This window comes from Delphinus delphis, chromosome 4, assembly GCF_949987515.2.
Source record: "Delphinus delphis chromosome 4, mDelDel1.2, whole genome shotgun sequence".
In the NCBI taxonomy this organism is placed as follows: Eukaryota; Metazoa; Chordata; class Mammalia; order Artiodactyla; family Delphinidae; genus Delphinus; species Delphinus delphis.
The window spans coordinates 141,136,287-141,153,891 of NC_082686.1; the positions used below are offsets into that span (position 1 = coordinate 141,136,287).

The 17,605-nt window shown below is 44.2% G+C and overlaps 1 protein-coding gene across 12 annotated transcripts in view; it reads right to left on the bottom strand.

The window, feature by feature from the left end:
• THRB (thyroid hormone receptor beta) overlaps window positions 1–17,605 on the bottom strand; it is a 391,526-nt gene that overhangs the window by 71,514 nt on the left and 302,407 nt on the right. For 11 of the 12 annotated variants that reach the window (XM_060011556.1, XM_060011550.1, XM_060011553.1 and 8 more), the window contains one exon: window positions 2,463–2,723. The exons of the other annotated variant lie outside the window; for it this stretch is intronic. In XM_060011556.1, coding sequence (XP_059867539.1) covers window positions 2,463–2,723 — 261 coding nt within the window. The remainder of the gene's footprint in view (window positions 1–2,462; window positions 2,724–17,605) is intronic. 12 annotated transcript variants of the gene reach the window in all.

Consider the following 17,605-nt stretch of genomic DNA (forward strand, 5'->3'; position numbering starts at 1 on the left):
AGACGGAGAGAGGCAGGAACTCAATGCCCAACCTGGATGGATGTCAAAATAGAGCTCTTCTCACAGATCCTGTGAGGAGGTGGCTGGCCAGCCGAGGAGATGGAGAGGACCCAACTCAGAAAAGAAAAGCAACCACTCCAGCTGTTTCCCTGGCCTCGCCACCACCTCATCAAATACCGGTGTCCATTGGGAACGAGTGAAATTCCGTTTGCGGTTTTGGCCATGACAGTAGCCTTCCTCAGCATCTTCACGCTGAACCAAGGCGTTGCTTCACGTCCATGCCAGTGCGAACCCTGGCTGTTGCTCTGGAAACTACGGGAGCGTTTACCTTAGTTGCGTTCCTTTTAAAACTAGAGTCTGGAGGAAGGCCTTTCATTTATTAATTTAAGTATATTTTCCTAGTCAACAGTTCTCCACCTTGCAGCAAAAGAGAGCTGAATGGATGCGAAACGGATGGTCAAATCTAAACCCCCTGCGACGTCACGCTGCACCCCACACCCACCTGTCCTGGTCTCCTTCTTCATCCCTCACCGGGCACTCAGCGCAGCCCAAGGCATTTATGTGATTTAATGATGCAGAGCTGATCATAACGGTCACAGCAAGAATGAAGCTGCTGCTTAGAGAGCACTATGGGAGATACTGTGCTAACGCGCTTACATCCATTATCTTCAGTTCTATCAACAATCACGTAGGTTTGCTCAAGGACAGAAGGTGGAAAGGCTGAGATTCTAGCCCAAATATGGCAGACTCAAAAACCTGTGATCTTAATCACTGTATTTACAACACTTAGGGTCTTGGATCCAAATAGAAACTCTTTCCTTTTGCTTTTAAGGGTTACCAACAAACTGGAAACTGGACGGCGTCGCAAACTCTACACATCCAAGGCCAAGATTTCTCACAAATGATGGAGATGGACCCATGAATGAATGAATGAATGAATATGGGTACCAATTAGGAATAAGTCACATTCAGTTTGTGAGGTCCTTAGATCACGAGGACACTGCCGTTTCCTGTAAACCAAGGCATTTCCCTGTGAACCAAGGACTGATGTGGTGTTGACGCCAGCTCCTAAAATCTGAAGATACAACCTGGTTACAGGTTCTAAGACTAACTCTCAATTGCATTTCAAACAAGTGTGCACATACACACAGAGACACCTGTTTTATATCCTGACTTTTTGGGAAAAACTTATTTTGCTCTTTTTCTAAATATCCCTTTCAATTTCTCAAATCTCCTAAATAATAAAGATGAGAGACAGTTCAAACACAAATCTTCCCCAAGAGAACATGTGTGGTTTTGACTGTATTGAAATCAGAGCTCATACCACTATTTTATGATTTGTTTAGATAATCCTGTTTTCCTCTGACACAATCCACACACCCAACTTCACAGGTCCACTGGTGGTTCCAAGGAGCTTCTGAAGTGTTTTCAGAAAAGTTAAAGGACCAGCAGTTTTTTGAGAGGGATGAATACGATCATGTTTTATGTTCAAGTTAGAACACTTTGCAAAAGTCCTTCATGGCTCATACAGAAGAGTCTTTACAAACTTTCATTAATATATCTTGGTATGTGATTGGCAGATTTTCAGATACACGATTTAAAACTTTATCATGCTAACACAACATTGTAAATCAACTACACTTCCATAAAAAAAATAACTTGATCGTGAGTCAAAGTCCTTAAAGAAAATGGAAAAAGACCTTATTTTTAAAAATGCTGAATTGAAAAAGAGTGGGAGGTCACATGCACTTGGACATTTAAAGACACAAATTGATTTAAGAAGCAAAGATTTTGGGAAGCCCTAAGACCATAAAGCGATCAACACAAAGACATCTGTCAGGGTGGAGGCGACCGAGGTAAAGACCAGTTAAATCTAATGCAATCAGAAACTTAGGCCAGTTTAACATCTTTTTATGAGGTGACAACCCCCTAACACCATAATCTCGCCTTTCAGGATGATGACACAGGACTTAATGAGTAAAAGAAAACAACTTCAAACCTCTCTCTTGAACATGAATTGTCTATTTAGGTTAAAGGTAGACTTTGAGATCCCATTAGCTCCTGGCACAATTGGGAAAAGTCATGTACACACACACACACACACACACACACACACACACAAACACATGCTTCAAAGCAAGCAGTTATGTAACGATATCAATGTCTGTTTCTACTTAGCTTCGAAAACAGAAGTGAAGCCAAAACTAACAACCCTCCTGCTAATTAGAGAAAGAAAAATGTCTTCTCCCCAAGTGCCCCAACATGAAACTGAAATTAACTGCTTTCCTTTGGAACCCACTTATTTTATGCTTCCCAGAAGATATGGGGATAAAGAAACTTTGGAAGAGAGCAGCTGGGGAAAACACATGGACACCATACGTGGACTCAGTGGAAACAGAGCACACACTTAAGAGAAAATTCTTTTCCTTGCGGCAACTGGGGTCTAATAAAAATCTGGTTACCTTTACATTTCTTCTCTTCCGTTTGGAAGGTCTGGGCGTTAGGGACGCTCTGATCGTTCACATCGTCGTGGTCCAGATGGAATATGGAGCTGGTCCAGGTGGCCTGGATGAGATGCCGGGGCGACTGTTCATTCTTCAGTGCGCTGCGCCTCTCTGGGGGGCTCTTCCTGTGCAGGCAGGCTTCAGACATTCCCACAAGCTTCCACTCCTGCTTGCCGTGGGGACAAGGCTTCGGCTTGTCCCAGGCTGGAAGGCCATTTTCTGGAGGGTTGAAAAACACGAGATGACGAGCTTTGGCATTGTCAGGACGGGGCTGAGATGGAGAGGTTTGGAAGGCAAGTGCTTCCTCGGTTCTTTGGGGCTGACAGCATTCGCACACCCCTCCCCTTGACAGTGGTCATAAGATGCAGAGGGTGTCAGCCTCGGGCATGGAGCCACCGGCGCTGGATTGCCTGTCGGAGTAATCAACACATTCCCCCGATTTTACTGCCTACAAAGATGTCAGCTCCTCCGTGGGAAGGCTGCCCTTTCGCCAGCCCTGCTCCCAACAGCGATGGCCCAGGAGCAAGTGGACACCAATTTATGTCACTGCTTAGATGACCATTTGAGGTCTCGAGGGTCAGGGCTGGCCGTGGACACTTTTCAGAGCCTCAGGACATAAAACGTCCAGGATTCGGCCTTATTTGACTTGGGTGTTATCACAGGCTGACCTGAGGGGCACCCTGTTGCTTAAGAGGGACGTGCCACGTGGCTACGTGAGAGTGACAACTCTGTTCTCCCTGTCACCTTCCACTCCCGACAGCCTGACACAAAGGGCTGGCTCTTCCAAGAGAAACTGTGTCGATGGTTTCAATGTTGTCCCAAACAGGCGAGGAGATCAGATGAACCGAGCAGATCGTGCTTTATTTGTGGGGTAAATTAAGAGCCCTAATGATAGAATGAAAAGCCACATGTCTCTTGCGTTGAGATACAGGCAGTTATGGTTTATGTATACGATGTTGTTTTCTCTATTCAATTTATAGGGACTTGAAGGTCTGCCCTCTAGAGAATGGGGAACAATAGAACAATATAATGAAAACGTTCTCACACTACCCTTCGCTGGTGGCCAATTTTACCTCCTTGAATATCTTACTGAATACAGCTATAAAGTAGAGAGTAAAAAGGAGTATGCTAATATATATAATTTGTAGATGCAGTCACATTAAAAAACATAATCCAGCTGGTCACCCATATTTCCAGAAATTCGTAGGCTATTGTCTGTCAAAATGAGAAAAAAATATAGAGTTCTACTTTTAAAGTGATTATAGACAGTGATGGAAAGACTAATCGATAAGTGAATTTCTTTTATGCTGAAAGGGCCAAAGGACCGTGAATATCCATGTCAGAGAGACAAGTCCATCCTGGTCTGTGCATAGTACTGGGAATTTAAAGCTGCTGTTCAGACACTGAAAATGAATTTTAAATTACTTAATGCAAGGGTTAAACACGCTTTCGCTTTTCACAAGCCCCCTTTGTCAAGCTACTAGATGCCTTCAGAGATGTTGGTTAGGGGTGGTTTCTCTAAAGGTGTCATCTGTTCTCAGCCCCTTTTGGAAGTTGCATTTACCTTTCCTGGTCTTGGGGTTACTGTGTGGAAACCCCGATACCCATCCACTTTATTTCTAGTACAGGAGAAGACTGTGAACAACTAGAGCAAGATAGCAATAATCGACGCGTGATTTCTGTCACAGTCAATGGAAATACTGCAGCATGAAATACCCTAACTTGGCCAGTAACCAATGATCCGCTTTAAACAAAATCGTACAACACTTTTGGATGTAATATTTGCTCTTATTCAGAGAAGAGCCCTGAAAATTCACTCTATGCAAAGGGCTGTGCTAGGCATCGTGGGAGGGGAGTGAACTAGACCTGGGTTCTTTCTCCTCAGTTTCTAGGGCGTTATCCAATGCATGGTAAATCCAAAAGGTCTGGACTCCAGCGTGCCAGCTCCTGTTGCAATTACAGGCACTTAGTCTCACTTTCCATGAAAAGAAAAAAATAGCTTAGGATCTTGGGAGATTGTATGGCATTTCAGATGAAACGTATCTGTGTGGAATCCTCTCAAGGACCCAGTATCCATGAGGGTTTGAGGTTTTCATGAGCTAGGATTTCCCTGGCAGTCCAGTGGTTAAGACTACGTGCTTCCACTGCAGGGGGCAAGGGTTCGAGTCCAGGTGCGGGAACTAAGATTCCACATGCCACGCGGTGTGGCCAAAAAAAAAAAAAAAGTTTTTCACGAGCTAAATATAAAGCCACTGAATGCAAGGGTTAACTTTGCAAAAAGAGTTTCATTTCGTTTTTACAGAAGTGAAAAGCCTTCTCACCCATGCATGTTTCTATGATGTCACGGACTCTAATTCCTTGGGAAATTGCACCGTGTAATGCTCCATTTTATTTTTATTTTTTTAAATTTATTTTTGGTTGTGTTGGGTCTTCGTTGCTGCGTGCAGGCTTTCTCTAGTTGTGACGGCGAGCGGGGGCTACTCTTCGCTGCGGTGCGTGGGCTTCTCATTGCGGTGACTTCCCTTGTTGCGGAGCATGGGCTCTAGGTGCATGGGCTTCAGTAGTTGTGGCACGCGGGCTCTAGAGCACAGGCTCAGTAGTTGTGGCTCACGGGCTCTAGAGCGCAGGCTCAGTAGTTGTGGCGCACGGGCTTAGTTGCTCCGCGGCATGTGGGATCTTCCCAGACCAGGGCTTCCTGAATTGGCAGGCGGATTCTTAACCACTGCGCCACCAGGGAAGTCCCTAATGCTCCACTTCAAGTAATGTTAAAGTTATCACAGTTTTTTGTAGCACCTCCAACATTTGATTTTTCTGCAGAAATTCTTAAAATGTGGTATTAATTCCCCTACCTGCACAGAAATTAAGAAATACAGCCAAACTGGGTAGTCACTGCTCCCTAGTGAAGGGAGCTAGTCAACATGCGTGGATGAGAGATGATGGAAGGGACCCCACCCAAGGGGACATTCCTCCCTAAAGCATAGCCCATTAAAGTTTGCTCAGCACGTCCCCTGGGCCAGCAAGAGCAGGAATTTCTTCTAAGCAAGTGAGGTTATTTTTGCGGGGAGGCAGGGGATAGGATTGCCTTCCATTTTCCTAAGAAAAGAGTCCGAGATGGTTTGGGAAAAGGGTTCCATTCGTGAGAGGCGTTTACGAGCTCGTAATTACTGTCTGTAATTACATTCATGATAATGATATTCTGTTGCTTAACTGGCAGGTTTATTGTTGGGGCACTGCCGGCACATCTGGGCCTAAGAAGCCCTGGTTGGGTCACGGGAAAACTTGAGGGATTTACTTAAGGAGGATTCTTGATTATTCTCCCAAGAAGAGAAGGGCATATATGATTCCTATTCCATTCCCAAGGAGGGATGAGACACGATTCCAGGCTCCTTCAATTCTGCCTGCCGAGGATGCTGTGAACTGTGTTATTTATTTATTTATTAATGGATTGGTTGAGATTTCAATGCTCCAATTTTATAAACAAAAATTTAGGTTATTTAATATTAAAGCAGAGACAAAAAGTTTTACCATTGTTTTCATCAAGTAACATAGCTGTTTGAAACAGGAAATTTTAAGACAGTTGAATAGAGCAAAGGGAAAGATGATTAGGATAGCCACTCTGAATAAATTCCTTACTATATGCATTTGAATTCCACTGTAAGTTTGGCACTAGACTGAACACTGGCCTAAGACAAAATTTTCTCTTTAGTGTTTAGAAGCCCTGAACGTTTTCCTTCAGATTTAAAAGAAGAAAAAGAGAAAAAAAGAAAAGGAAGAAAGAAAAAGGGAAAAACCCCTCTATAACAGAACCTCCTTAGCTTGATAATGGATATGCTGCATGCAACTTCATACCCCCTAAAGAATTTCAGAAAAGGGCAAAAAATTTAAAACCTAGGTGGGATGTGAATTTGCAAAAACCTCTTCTCTTTGGTGTGACAAAGCTCATTCCCTCCTGGTAGGTATATGGCTCTCCTTCAATCTCATCAAAATCTATCAGAACAGGCAGCTGGAGACCAATTTGTACCTCGCCAGTAAGATTGCTAGGGTTTAATTTCTTATAATATCAAGCTAACAAGGTTTTATTATACCAAATGTTTGTAGTTTCAATGTGAAAAAAACTTACATACATTTTGAACTGTGTTATTTCCATGTTTGCTTGGCAATGATGGTTTTCAGGGATTTCCTGCTATTTCTGTATCCTTTGCTTCCCCCAAAACCTCAAACCAATGAGATATTTCTTTTTAGAAGGATTAAAATCTCAAAAGACTACATCCGTGAATCTCAAATTTTGGTAAATATCAGTCATGTGAGGCGCTATTAACGATGGCAGGAGGGGGCTTCCCTGGTGGCGCAGTGGTTGAGAGTACGCCTGCCGATGCAGGGGACGTGGGTTCGTGCCCCGGTCCGGGAAGATCCCACATGCCGCGGAGCGGCTGGGCCCGTGAGCCATGGCCGCTGAGCCTGCGCGTCCCGAGCCTGTGCTCCGCAACGGGAGAGGCCACAGCAGTGAGAGGCCCACATACCGCAAAAAAAAAAAAAAGAAAAAAAAAAAAAGATGATAGGAGACCAGGCTTATTGAAATAGGATGGGGCCTGGGCATTTGTATATTTACCAAGTTCTACAGATGGTTCTGATACTCAGTAGAGATTGAGATCCACAGGGTTAAGAAAATCTAAGGTAAGAAAACAAATTATTGGCAGATATCGGATAAGGGTGCAGTTCCCTTCTCAGACTGGAAGGTTTTACACTCCCTGGACTAAGTTCGCATTATAATTAAAACATTCATCAATTGTTCTGGGATCTACTGCTTGAAGCATTAAAAGTCAGATGTTAACTGGAGTTATCTTGTAGATTGCAGGTATGGATGTGAGTAAGTATTCAGTAAAAAAGCCTGTTGTTCTGAGGAATATCTGGGCCACACGTGTGCACAGTAGTAGAAATACATTTTTTTTAAAAGGGAGATTCTGGAAATGACCATATCTTATTATTCGCATGAAGAATGAATTCTTTAATGGACCCCAGTTAACAGATGGCTTTTAATATTTCATAGTCTAGACATCGACAATTAATTTGTCAGTTATGATGCAGATTAATAAATAAGTAGAATCAAAGGAAAGAACTAGATAGGGGCATGTGAACTGCTACTAAAATAACTAGACACACATTGACCTGTGTGTCTCGAGGGCGTCTAGATTTGAATGATTGCATCTGTGTTAGATGACCATAATTCTAGTGGCTCGAATGACCCAGCATTGACCTAAAGGGTTCTTTTGCAAAAAGAAACAAACATAAATCCTATGAACAGAACTGCCTACGTCCTATCTCTGGAAATTTCGTTAAAGATAATGGAAAATAAACCTGTCCATCAAAAAAGGAGAATTGTATGAAAATATGCAAGTATTTCAGGACATGAAAGCAAGCTTACACCTTAGAAAAGTGCTAAGGCAAAGGAAATGGAATTATGACAAAGTGCTCAGGAAGGGTCTGCTGAGTTAGGCTGGGGTTTCATGGCCCCAATTACGATTGTGGGGTTTGCATTAAAAGGCCATCAGTATGAGGCACTGAGACCCCCGAACCATATCCTGTGTTCAGCGGATGTATATATGATACGCTTTGCCAACCCAGTGAGTGTGTAGAATTATCATCGTAGAGCATCAGGCCACTAAGTATGATGCCTCTGATTTCCGCTTAAATTTTTGACTCCAACCCGTACGTTCAGCCTTGTGCGATTCTCAGACACGTCAACTGACTTTTATTTGTGGAGTCACGTAGAACAGGAGACTCGTATTTGGCTGGGCATTTACTATGGGCCAGGTATAGAGCGAGACACTTTGATTCACCTCCACGAACATCCCGGAAGTACACAGTGTTCTACTGCTTGATTGAGCCCCCACTCCCGTGGCTCTGCCCCCTGTTCTCTGTCCTCTGGACGTGTGGGCTTCAAACCTGGGAAGCTCATTCCCACCACAGGGTCTTTGCAGAAGCTCTTCCCTATGCCTGGACTGCCCCCTTCCCGAACCTTATACAACCACCCCCTCTTGTACCAAGAAACCCACGAGGATCCAACTGCCTCCCCCTTTTACAAGAAGGTTAGATTTCCCCTGATGCAGAACCTCTCAGGGTTGCATTTCTCCAGGAAGGTAACTGAAAATGAAAAACCTTGGTGGAGGGAGGCAGGGAGGGGGCTGGAAGATCGGCGTCCCAACCCTTCTGTGGAGTGGTTGATGGGTCTAATCTTGGAAGATCACTTCCCGTCCCTAAGTCTCAGATTTTCCATTTGCAAAAGGGCAATATAATATTGCTCCTGGGATTTTTCTAAGGCTCAAATGAAATGATGTATGTATTTAGTAATTAAGTGCTCTTCAGGTGTACACAGTGCTGTAACCACCTAATCTATATTGTGTACATGACCATATGTATCTCTTTCTATCCAAAGGGAAAAAATACTATCAATAAAACAATGTGTTACTTTTCCTAATAAGATATTCTATGTTCAGTGGTTATGGGTACCTTACGTTTACTCTCAACACCATGACCATCATCAACACCGCTACCATCACCATCTGGTTCTCAACAGAACGTGTGTGTAGGTGAGGTTGTTTTTGATGACCTCCCACTTCCTTTTGACCCCCTTTTGATCGTCTCTCCCTCCTCCCAAGTCCTTGCTATTCTCATGCAGTCCTCTGGGTGCTCAGTCACCGCTGTGGGAGAATCCCCTACTCAAAGATCTCTTAGTGACCTTGGGCAAGTCACTTCTCTTCTCTGTACTTTAGTTTCCTCACCTGCAACATGGGAACATTCTATTGCTGTGATGATTAAATAAGTTCGTACATAAAAAGGTCTCGGAACAGTGCACGGCACATTGTAAACGGTAAATGTCCACTCTTTACTCACACACTCAAATGATCTCTTTCCTTTGCCCATCCTCCAAACTCAAGTCTTTTCTAAACGTGATTCTCAAAGAACGTCTCCAGAAGAAAGAAGTTTGACAAATGACTTCACACCACTAGCTTAAAGGCTTGGAACCTGGGATGAGTCACCCCTCTCAGCAGAAGTTGTGATTTAAAGAGGATGCTTGAAGAGTGTAGGACCGTAGCCCAGGAATGAGTGCCTAAGATGTCTGATGACCGTGCAAGGCAGGTGGGAGAGACGTTTTGGCGAAGTAGGCATTTCCGTTCAGGCTCCTGACTATCTCATACCCGGCTTGCTTGTCTTGGTGGGTCAAGCAACCTAATAGTGAGGACACAGGTTTGATCCCTATTCACCTTTCAAGACCTGGCTCATTGTTTAAGCTGTTCTTGAACCAATCCATCCACCCTCAAACTTCCATAGTTCCAAAAAGTATCTCCCTTCCTCTGCATGCTGCTTTGTACCTCGTGATATAACCATTTATATACACGTACAATTTTCTCTTTTTCTTTCGTGGTTACACTTACATTGCCTAGCACAATGTCAATGAATAACAATTAATATTTCTTGTTCCCTAATAATCTGATAATTGCAAAGAGAAAATTGCTACCTAAGCACAGACTCTGCCTATTTTCTTATCCAGAAGCCACTGGTTAGTCACAAGGTGGATTCGTTACTATTAAAACCAATTCAGTGCGATTTTCTATCACCAACGGTATTATCGTCCCCAAACTGCAGGTGAAAAGGGAAGCTCTTCTGCTCTTTTAGAGGCAGGACAGGATAGTGGATAAGACTATGGGCTCTGCTAGTCAAGGTTCAGATTCTGGTTCTGCCACTTATTAGCTGTGTGACTTTGAGAAAACTGGACCTGTCTCTGGAATATCTGTCCTGTTTGTCCTGCCTCCTCTGCAAGGGCAAGAACTTATCACGGCCTCCTTGTGTGTCAGTGGCATCCCCACATTCTTCCTCCTTTACTGGACCCTAGTCAATTTATCCATCTCTCAAATCCCACAGCTCTAAGCACAGTGTCTTAACATGACAGGACCTCAATAAATGTTATTTGGAAATAACTGAATGTAATCTAGGCAGGTCAGAAAACCCCTGAAGCCGAAACAGAGCACACACAGACTCTTATCTATCCAGGAATTTCTACCCACAGAACAGTAATGTGTTCTGTGCGAGACGAATCAGCCAGACCGCTCAGCGTGAGCAGCGAAGGTGGCCCCGCCAGGGACAGATGCTGGGGCACAGGCTGCGGGGTGCTCTGTGCTCAGAGAAGACAGAAAGGGCAGCCGGGTGACTCTGCTCCTCCCACTGCCAGGCTGGGTGATCTCGCTGCTTTTACTTTGGCGTTTGTACCCCATGAATGCTCTGCCCAAGCCACAGGTGTAGCCCACTGTTTGCTTCCCAGGCCGCGTGTGCGGCCGAGCTCCACAGACGTGCCACTGTGTGGCTGGTGAGTCTCAGGGCCGTCCTCTCAGGCCCCCTGACCTGGCACAGCACCCCTGGTCTAGTAGCATCTGGGATGGGGTGGGCCGGCCACCAGAGGATGGGCTGCGGGCTTGTCTCCTGGTGCCTTTGGGTCTGCCCAGGTGGCGTTCTTTACCTGGCTTGGGAATCCTCAAGAGTGAACTGAAGCTGTACGGCCTTGGGCACCATTTACTTCCATTTATGAAGGGCTTGGTGGGTGGCGCTTCCCCAGAGGAAGCCACGGGACTTGTAAATTTGGAATATTTGGGCAAGAAATGGAGAGTTCTCTGAATTAGACAAAAATCAAATTGTTGACTGTTTTTAAAGGATATTCACTATTACTACTTTCAAGAATGGTCAGGGAAGGTGACACAACTTTGCTGAGTAACCTGGGGTGAAAATACCTCACGGGGTGGGTGTGAAGGTGACATGAAGCAACATATGTACGAGGCCTAGCTTTGAGCAGAAGTGCAAGTGCTGGCAGGGCTCCCTTCCTATTTTCCTACTAATGATTATGGAGATCATAGCCACCGTTCCCGGTGGGCGGGATTGCACAGACCCTAGGAACCTCCCAGGGCAGGGTGGACACTGTCCACACAGCCTCTCTTACTATGCCAGCCTGCGGTGAGTTCCTCTCCTTTTGAAACACATTCGTTGTTTGTTCTAAAAACACGCAATCGTGTACTGTTTCTGAGATCTTACTGATATATATTCGTATTCCCAATATAAAGACTTGGCTAGCCCTGGAGGTTGGGACCAGAGACTACCTTGATATTCTCTACAATTTAAACCTGCAAAATGGAATGAAATGCTCTGACCATTGTAAGGCACACGAGGGAATGGGTCACAGCTGAGGACAGGGCCTTCCAGGCCCCTGACTTCTAAAGGACTTGTGGCTAGGGAGAATAAGGAAGGAAGGAAACCATGTATATTATTGTGTACAAGGTATTTACATGCATAATAATAGTAATAATGCTGGTGTAAGCAGCTTTGGGCAGGAAAGAGCACTTTGCAGGAAGGAGCTCTCTGCAGGAGGTCCCTTTTGTCTTGTCCCTTTTGTCTTGTCACCTGTCCTGTCACCAACCTTAAACCAGGCGCCCCATGTTCTACTCATCTCTGGCCCAAGCACACTTTTCAAATCTTTGGATCACACAATACGCTGCTTAACCTGTTGGTTCTTTCTTTAGATCAAAGAAGTAGAACTGAAGAATAAGTAATTAACAGACCACCAGATCTCTTCCCCAGCTTCCCCTTCAGTCACCTCAAGAACGAACAGCATCTAAAGAAAGGTCATGAGATGACAAGCCTGAACGCAGTGGGAGACTACGAGTCTGACCTCCTACCTCAATGATTAACTGAGATTACTTCCCCTTTTCCCTTTAAAAACTTTCATGGCCAAGTAGTATCTTTGGAGTTGGTTTTGGGACACAAGTCCACCTTCTCCCCAGATTGCTGGCTTTGTGATTAAAAGCAACATTTTCTGTTTCTACCAACCCTTGCCTCTTGAGTACTGATTTTCGAGCTGGGAGCAGCCAGACCTGAGTTTGGTTACACTGATAAAATGTACTGAGCACTTACTATATGCCAGGTTACTAGACTGGGCTCCATAAATACAAATTACTGTTCACTGAGCACCTACTGTGTGCCAGGTAGCCTCCTAAGTGTTTTTCATACATCATCTCATTTATATGCATAGAAATATCAAGAAATAGGTATTGTGTCTGTCATTTAAACCAATGAGGAAATAAGGGTGGAGGCGAGTTAACTGACTCCTGTGTTTCTGTTTAGGATGGGTTACAATGCACAATAATTATTAGTTCCCCGTTACATTTGTGAGTTCCTTAACAGCTGGGACCATGGCTTGTTTAGCTGCTTGCCCAGCACACAGCACTGGGGTCTGGTCCACTGAATGCTCTTTGCCTGGACTGAAACTGAACTGAATGGGTGGCTCTCCCCATCTCCATCCCTCTCCTCCACAGCCCAGTGGGAGCATCCTTCTCCCCTCTGTGCTTGTTCTGTTTTCCTGTGGCTCAGCTAAGTGTCCTTTCCTATGGCCCCTACACACTTTCCCCCAAACTTCTCTTCCTTTATTTCCTCCCCTTTCCAAGCGCTATGTGTCTGTGGCTATTTCAAGATCTGGAGAAGAGGTCTCTAAAGAAACTGGGTGCTGGGATTTGAGAAACAAATAATGACATCTTATTTGAAAATTTAGAAAGAAAAGCTTTTATTAACACTGCATTGATGTACGTACAGAATGAATGAATGAATGAATGAATGAATGAAATACTGAGGTGGGGGTAATGTGCTCAAACATCCCAGTCAGGGCTTACTCATCAGCTGCTTCACTCCTGAAATTTTATAAACAAGATTGCTGAAGCCCTTGTTCAGCCTTTGTCTGTTTACCTGAAACGCGTCCTCAGAAATATCATCTTGTAGGCAAAGTCTTGCAAAATTAGCCTCTTTGTTCAGATAGGCTGCTTTCCATTGCTGTGTGGTTTTGGTTTTCTTTTCCTGAGCACTTGCCTATTAATTTGCCCTTTTGTTGAGCCTGGCCTTCTCTGCCCTTGCATGCAGGCGAATTTAAGTTTGCTATCACAGCGGTTTTCTCTTGTTTCCCTGGCAGTGATCCTCGGTCCATTAAGTGAGTGAGATCTGGGAACTGCTAAGACAGAAACAAATCTTTTCCTTATCTGGCTGGTCTCACTTCTCCAGTTTTCCTGCCTATTCCACTAGGCAATCACTATCTCCATGAAAAACAATCAACATAGCCATAGAAATCTCAAATAAGTATTCTGAAACTAGAAACTACAATGATCATCTCTTGGTAAGTTAAAACCATTAAACATTTTTACAAGTGTGTGTGTGTTTAGAACCTTTAAATGGGATGCACATTCATCTCTTTTAAAGTTTAGCTTGAAACAAAGTTAAAAACCAAGCAACAAAACAACCTGTGTTCAAAGACCACAGGGGAAACTCCACTTGGAGTTTCACCCCATGAAAACGTGGCAGTATTTACCCACACGGGAACAAGCTGAATGCTGGAACACCGACCACAGGCCCCAAAGACTGGGAAAGGACTTTCCAGTGAACACAATGGAATCCTCCCTTGGGAATGGTCATTGGTTTTCCATAATTCATACCGAATTTAATCAGAGAATCCTCAGGTCGGATGACTCAAACTTGGAGGTAATTACTCTAATGGCCACAGAGATTCCATTTAGGATATTAAAAAGGCTACAGCTGTTGCAGAAACATTCATATTAAGGAGCCACAAATGCACAGTAAAGGGAACAGATGTTTGTTGCCAGGATTAGATTTCTCCTGTGCGAAAGTCCAGGTCTTAGTGTTGATTCTTGTTGCCAGTCTGAACCCACAATTTTGAAAAAAAACATAGGTCGCCTGTAAGCTCGACCCCATTTTATGTTCCCAAACTTGAAATACACCTTCCACAAGTAGGAAAGAATGTGAATCTTTTCTAACTTTGGAACCTAGGACTGGGACATAATTTGTGGATCAAGAACAAATTTTGAGATTTACCATTTATCAACTAAAAAGACAAAATATGACTTGGGTAATGAGAACAATTTTGTACATCACACTTCAAAGGAGTCTTATTACTTGGCAGCAAAACACAAATTCTATCAATGAAATTACACACACTCAGGGCTTAACAAACTGGACAAACATATATGCTGGTGTTAAAAAAATAAAGTCACATACAAGCCTACAGAGGCCCCTTCCTCTGGGTTTTCATAGAAGCTCACGACCGTTTTTCCAGATATTGCTTTGTGCAAAGGGGTAACTAGGAGCGAGATCTCGGCAGATATGCCCTTCATTTACAGAGGAAATATTTCAATCTGGAGAAGGACTGCCCAGCTCCAACCTGCCTGCCCCCCAGCGAGGGCCAGGCGTGCCCCATGGCCCCTCCATCTCAAATGGCTTGTCAATGTCTAATTACTCTCCCGTAGTCTGAGGACCCACAGAATCAGCGTCACCGGGAACTTGTTAGAAATGTGGGATGCTGGCCCCAGAACGGATGAATCAGAATCTGCTTTTAAACCAGATTCTCAAGGGATTCACGTGCACACTGATGTCTAAGACACTCTGTTCTAGGGCACAGTCTCCACACAAAGTAGACAGGATTTGTTAAACGTGTGGCTTAGCCAGTTTAAACTTTGGTGGGATTTTTAATATTTACTGCAGAGAGAGATGATTTTCCTATCCAGAAAACAGAGGAAAGTAGTATTTGATGGGTTGCAGGTTAGGGAAAGTAAAGGGACATGCCTTTATTATTTTTTTAAATTTAATTTTATTTATTTTATACAGTAGGTTCTTATTAGTTATCCATTTTATACACATCAGTGTATACATGTCAATCCCAATTGCCCAATTCAGCCCACCCCGCCCCCCGCCACTTTCCCCCCTTGGTGTCCACATGTTTGTTCTCTACATCTGTGTCTCTATTTCTGCCCTGCAAACCGGTTCATCTGTACCATTTTTCTAGGTTCCACATATATGCGTTAATATACCATATTTCTTTTTCTCTTTCTGACTTGCTTCTCTCTGTATGAGAGTCTCTAGATCCATCCACGTCTCTACAAATGACCCAATTTCGGGGACGTGCCTTTAATGCCTTTATTTCCTAAATGGTTAGTTGGTAACTTTGCTTCATGAAATGGAAAAATCCAAACGCAAAGATTTCCGATTATAATTTCCTTTCCTTTCATTTCATTTCCTCTCTAGAGATATCCAGCAAAATAATAAAAGTAATAGCTAACATTGAATGTAGGCTTACTAGATGCCAGGCACCCATTCTGAGATTAAATGTAAGATTTAATCTTCACAATACTCTGTGAGGCAGCAAGATTATCCTCAGGTTTTAGATGAGGGAACTGGGGCACAGAGAGGCTTAGCAACAAACTCAAGATCACACAGTGAGTAAGGGACAGAGTCAGGATCCCAACCCGAGGAGGTCTAGCTGACCAAGCCACACCTCTCCCTGTTATGGGAAACCAACAGCAAATGACTTAGGTGACCATCTCAGGCAGAAGAACTAAATTCTGTGGCCTGAAACACGGAGTTAGAGGTTTGAAATAAAGACACTAAAGCTCAGAGAGGTCACGTTCGTGCTGCAAGTCACCAGATGAGGGAAGTGCTGGGGTGGGTCTTCTGATTTTTCATCCTATGATCTTTTCATTCAAAACATACTTTTTTTTTTTTGGTATACAACAAGGATTTATCGCTCAATCTCAACACTTTCAAATTCTGACATTTTCACTCTGTACCTCAAACATTAGAAGCTGTTTTTCTAATTAAGACTTTTGTCTTCCAGTAAATCTACCAAACACAAGACAGCTCTGCAGGGCATGATTCTCATTCCCACACTGATTTTTTCAAAAGGCTAATGTTTATGATAGTACCGGCTCTGCCTCCAAGTGGCCAGAAAACTTAGAAAGAAAACAAAAATGAACAACCGAGGTAAGGAAGAACTGACTTGTGTCCTAGCTGCCCATCTCAAAGGTTAAAAGGCCACCTGATGGTTTAGAACTGACAACGGGATAATTTCATTTGGAGTTTATGATATTGAGAGGTAGCCCTTTTAGAAGGTCTCCTGGGTGCCAGGAACGGTGCACACAGTGCTTTATTTACTCATTAGAACGACGCTGTGAAGGAGATGGTGTTATGAGCCCCGTTTCATGGATGAGGAAACGCTGGCCGAGACAGCTAAAGATATTGTCCAAAGTTACAGACAGTATACTCCCTAGCTTACATTCTGCAGGTGAGGCAATGGTAGCCCAGAGAAGAAAAACATTTGCCCACAGTCACGAAGCTAGTTAAAGGGCAGTGCTGTGCTTGGAATCTTCCTCCAGAGGGGCCAAGCTTGGCTTGATGGCAAATGGGAAATCCTAGGGAATGACAGTGGACCGTCTCAGCGTAAATATTGCTTTGAGAGAGGTTCGTCTAGCTCCTCAGGAAACATGGCTTCAGAAAGCCAAATCTCTCCTTAAAAAAAGAACGGAGGGGCTTCCCTGGTGGCGCAGCAGTTGGGAGTCCGCCTGCCGATGCGGAGGACGCGGGTTCGTGCCCTGGTCCGGGAGGATCCCACGTGCCGCGGAGCGGCTGCGCCCGTGAGCCGTGGCCGCTGAGCCTGCGCGTCCGGAGCCTGTGCTCCGCAACGGGAGAGGCCACAGCAGTGAGAGGCCCGCGTACCGCAAAAAAAAAAAAAAAAAGAAAGAATGGAATCCAAGAGCATATTTCTTTAGAAATGTAGGATGCACATGATGTCCAAATGAACAGGCTTGTCTTATTTTGAGCATGGAACAAGAGATGTTTGAGATGCAAACATTTCCAACTTTCTGAAAGTCTGGCCTGAGATATTTTCTGACCAAATAGTAACCAAAAGAAGAACAAATATTGTGCTGTTAGCAATTATCCCGTGTGTCTGGTACGCATCCACAAATGGCAGCTTCTGCAGAAGGAGTCGAGCTACCAAAGTGATGGAACCAACGCGCTCTCCAACCAAAGAGTGTGTGTTCTCTTGCGTATTCTCGTGGTTGGATTTATTTGGGACAGTGTGGCAAGCAAAGTCGAAGGTATCAAAAATGATCCACACTTGCTTCCCAAGACGGACGGGCAGCTCACTTCCTGGGGCTGCCTTGCCTACAGCTGCCTCAATTCTAGGGGTCCATTTGCCTGGAAGATGAGACAAGGTGGGGATGAGGAAG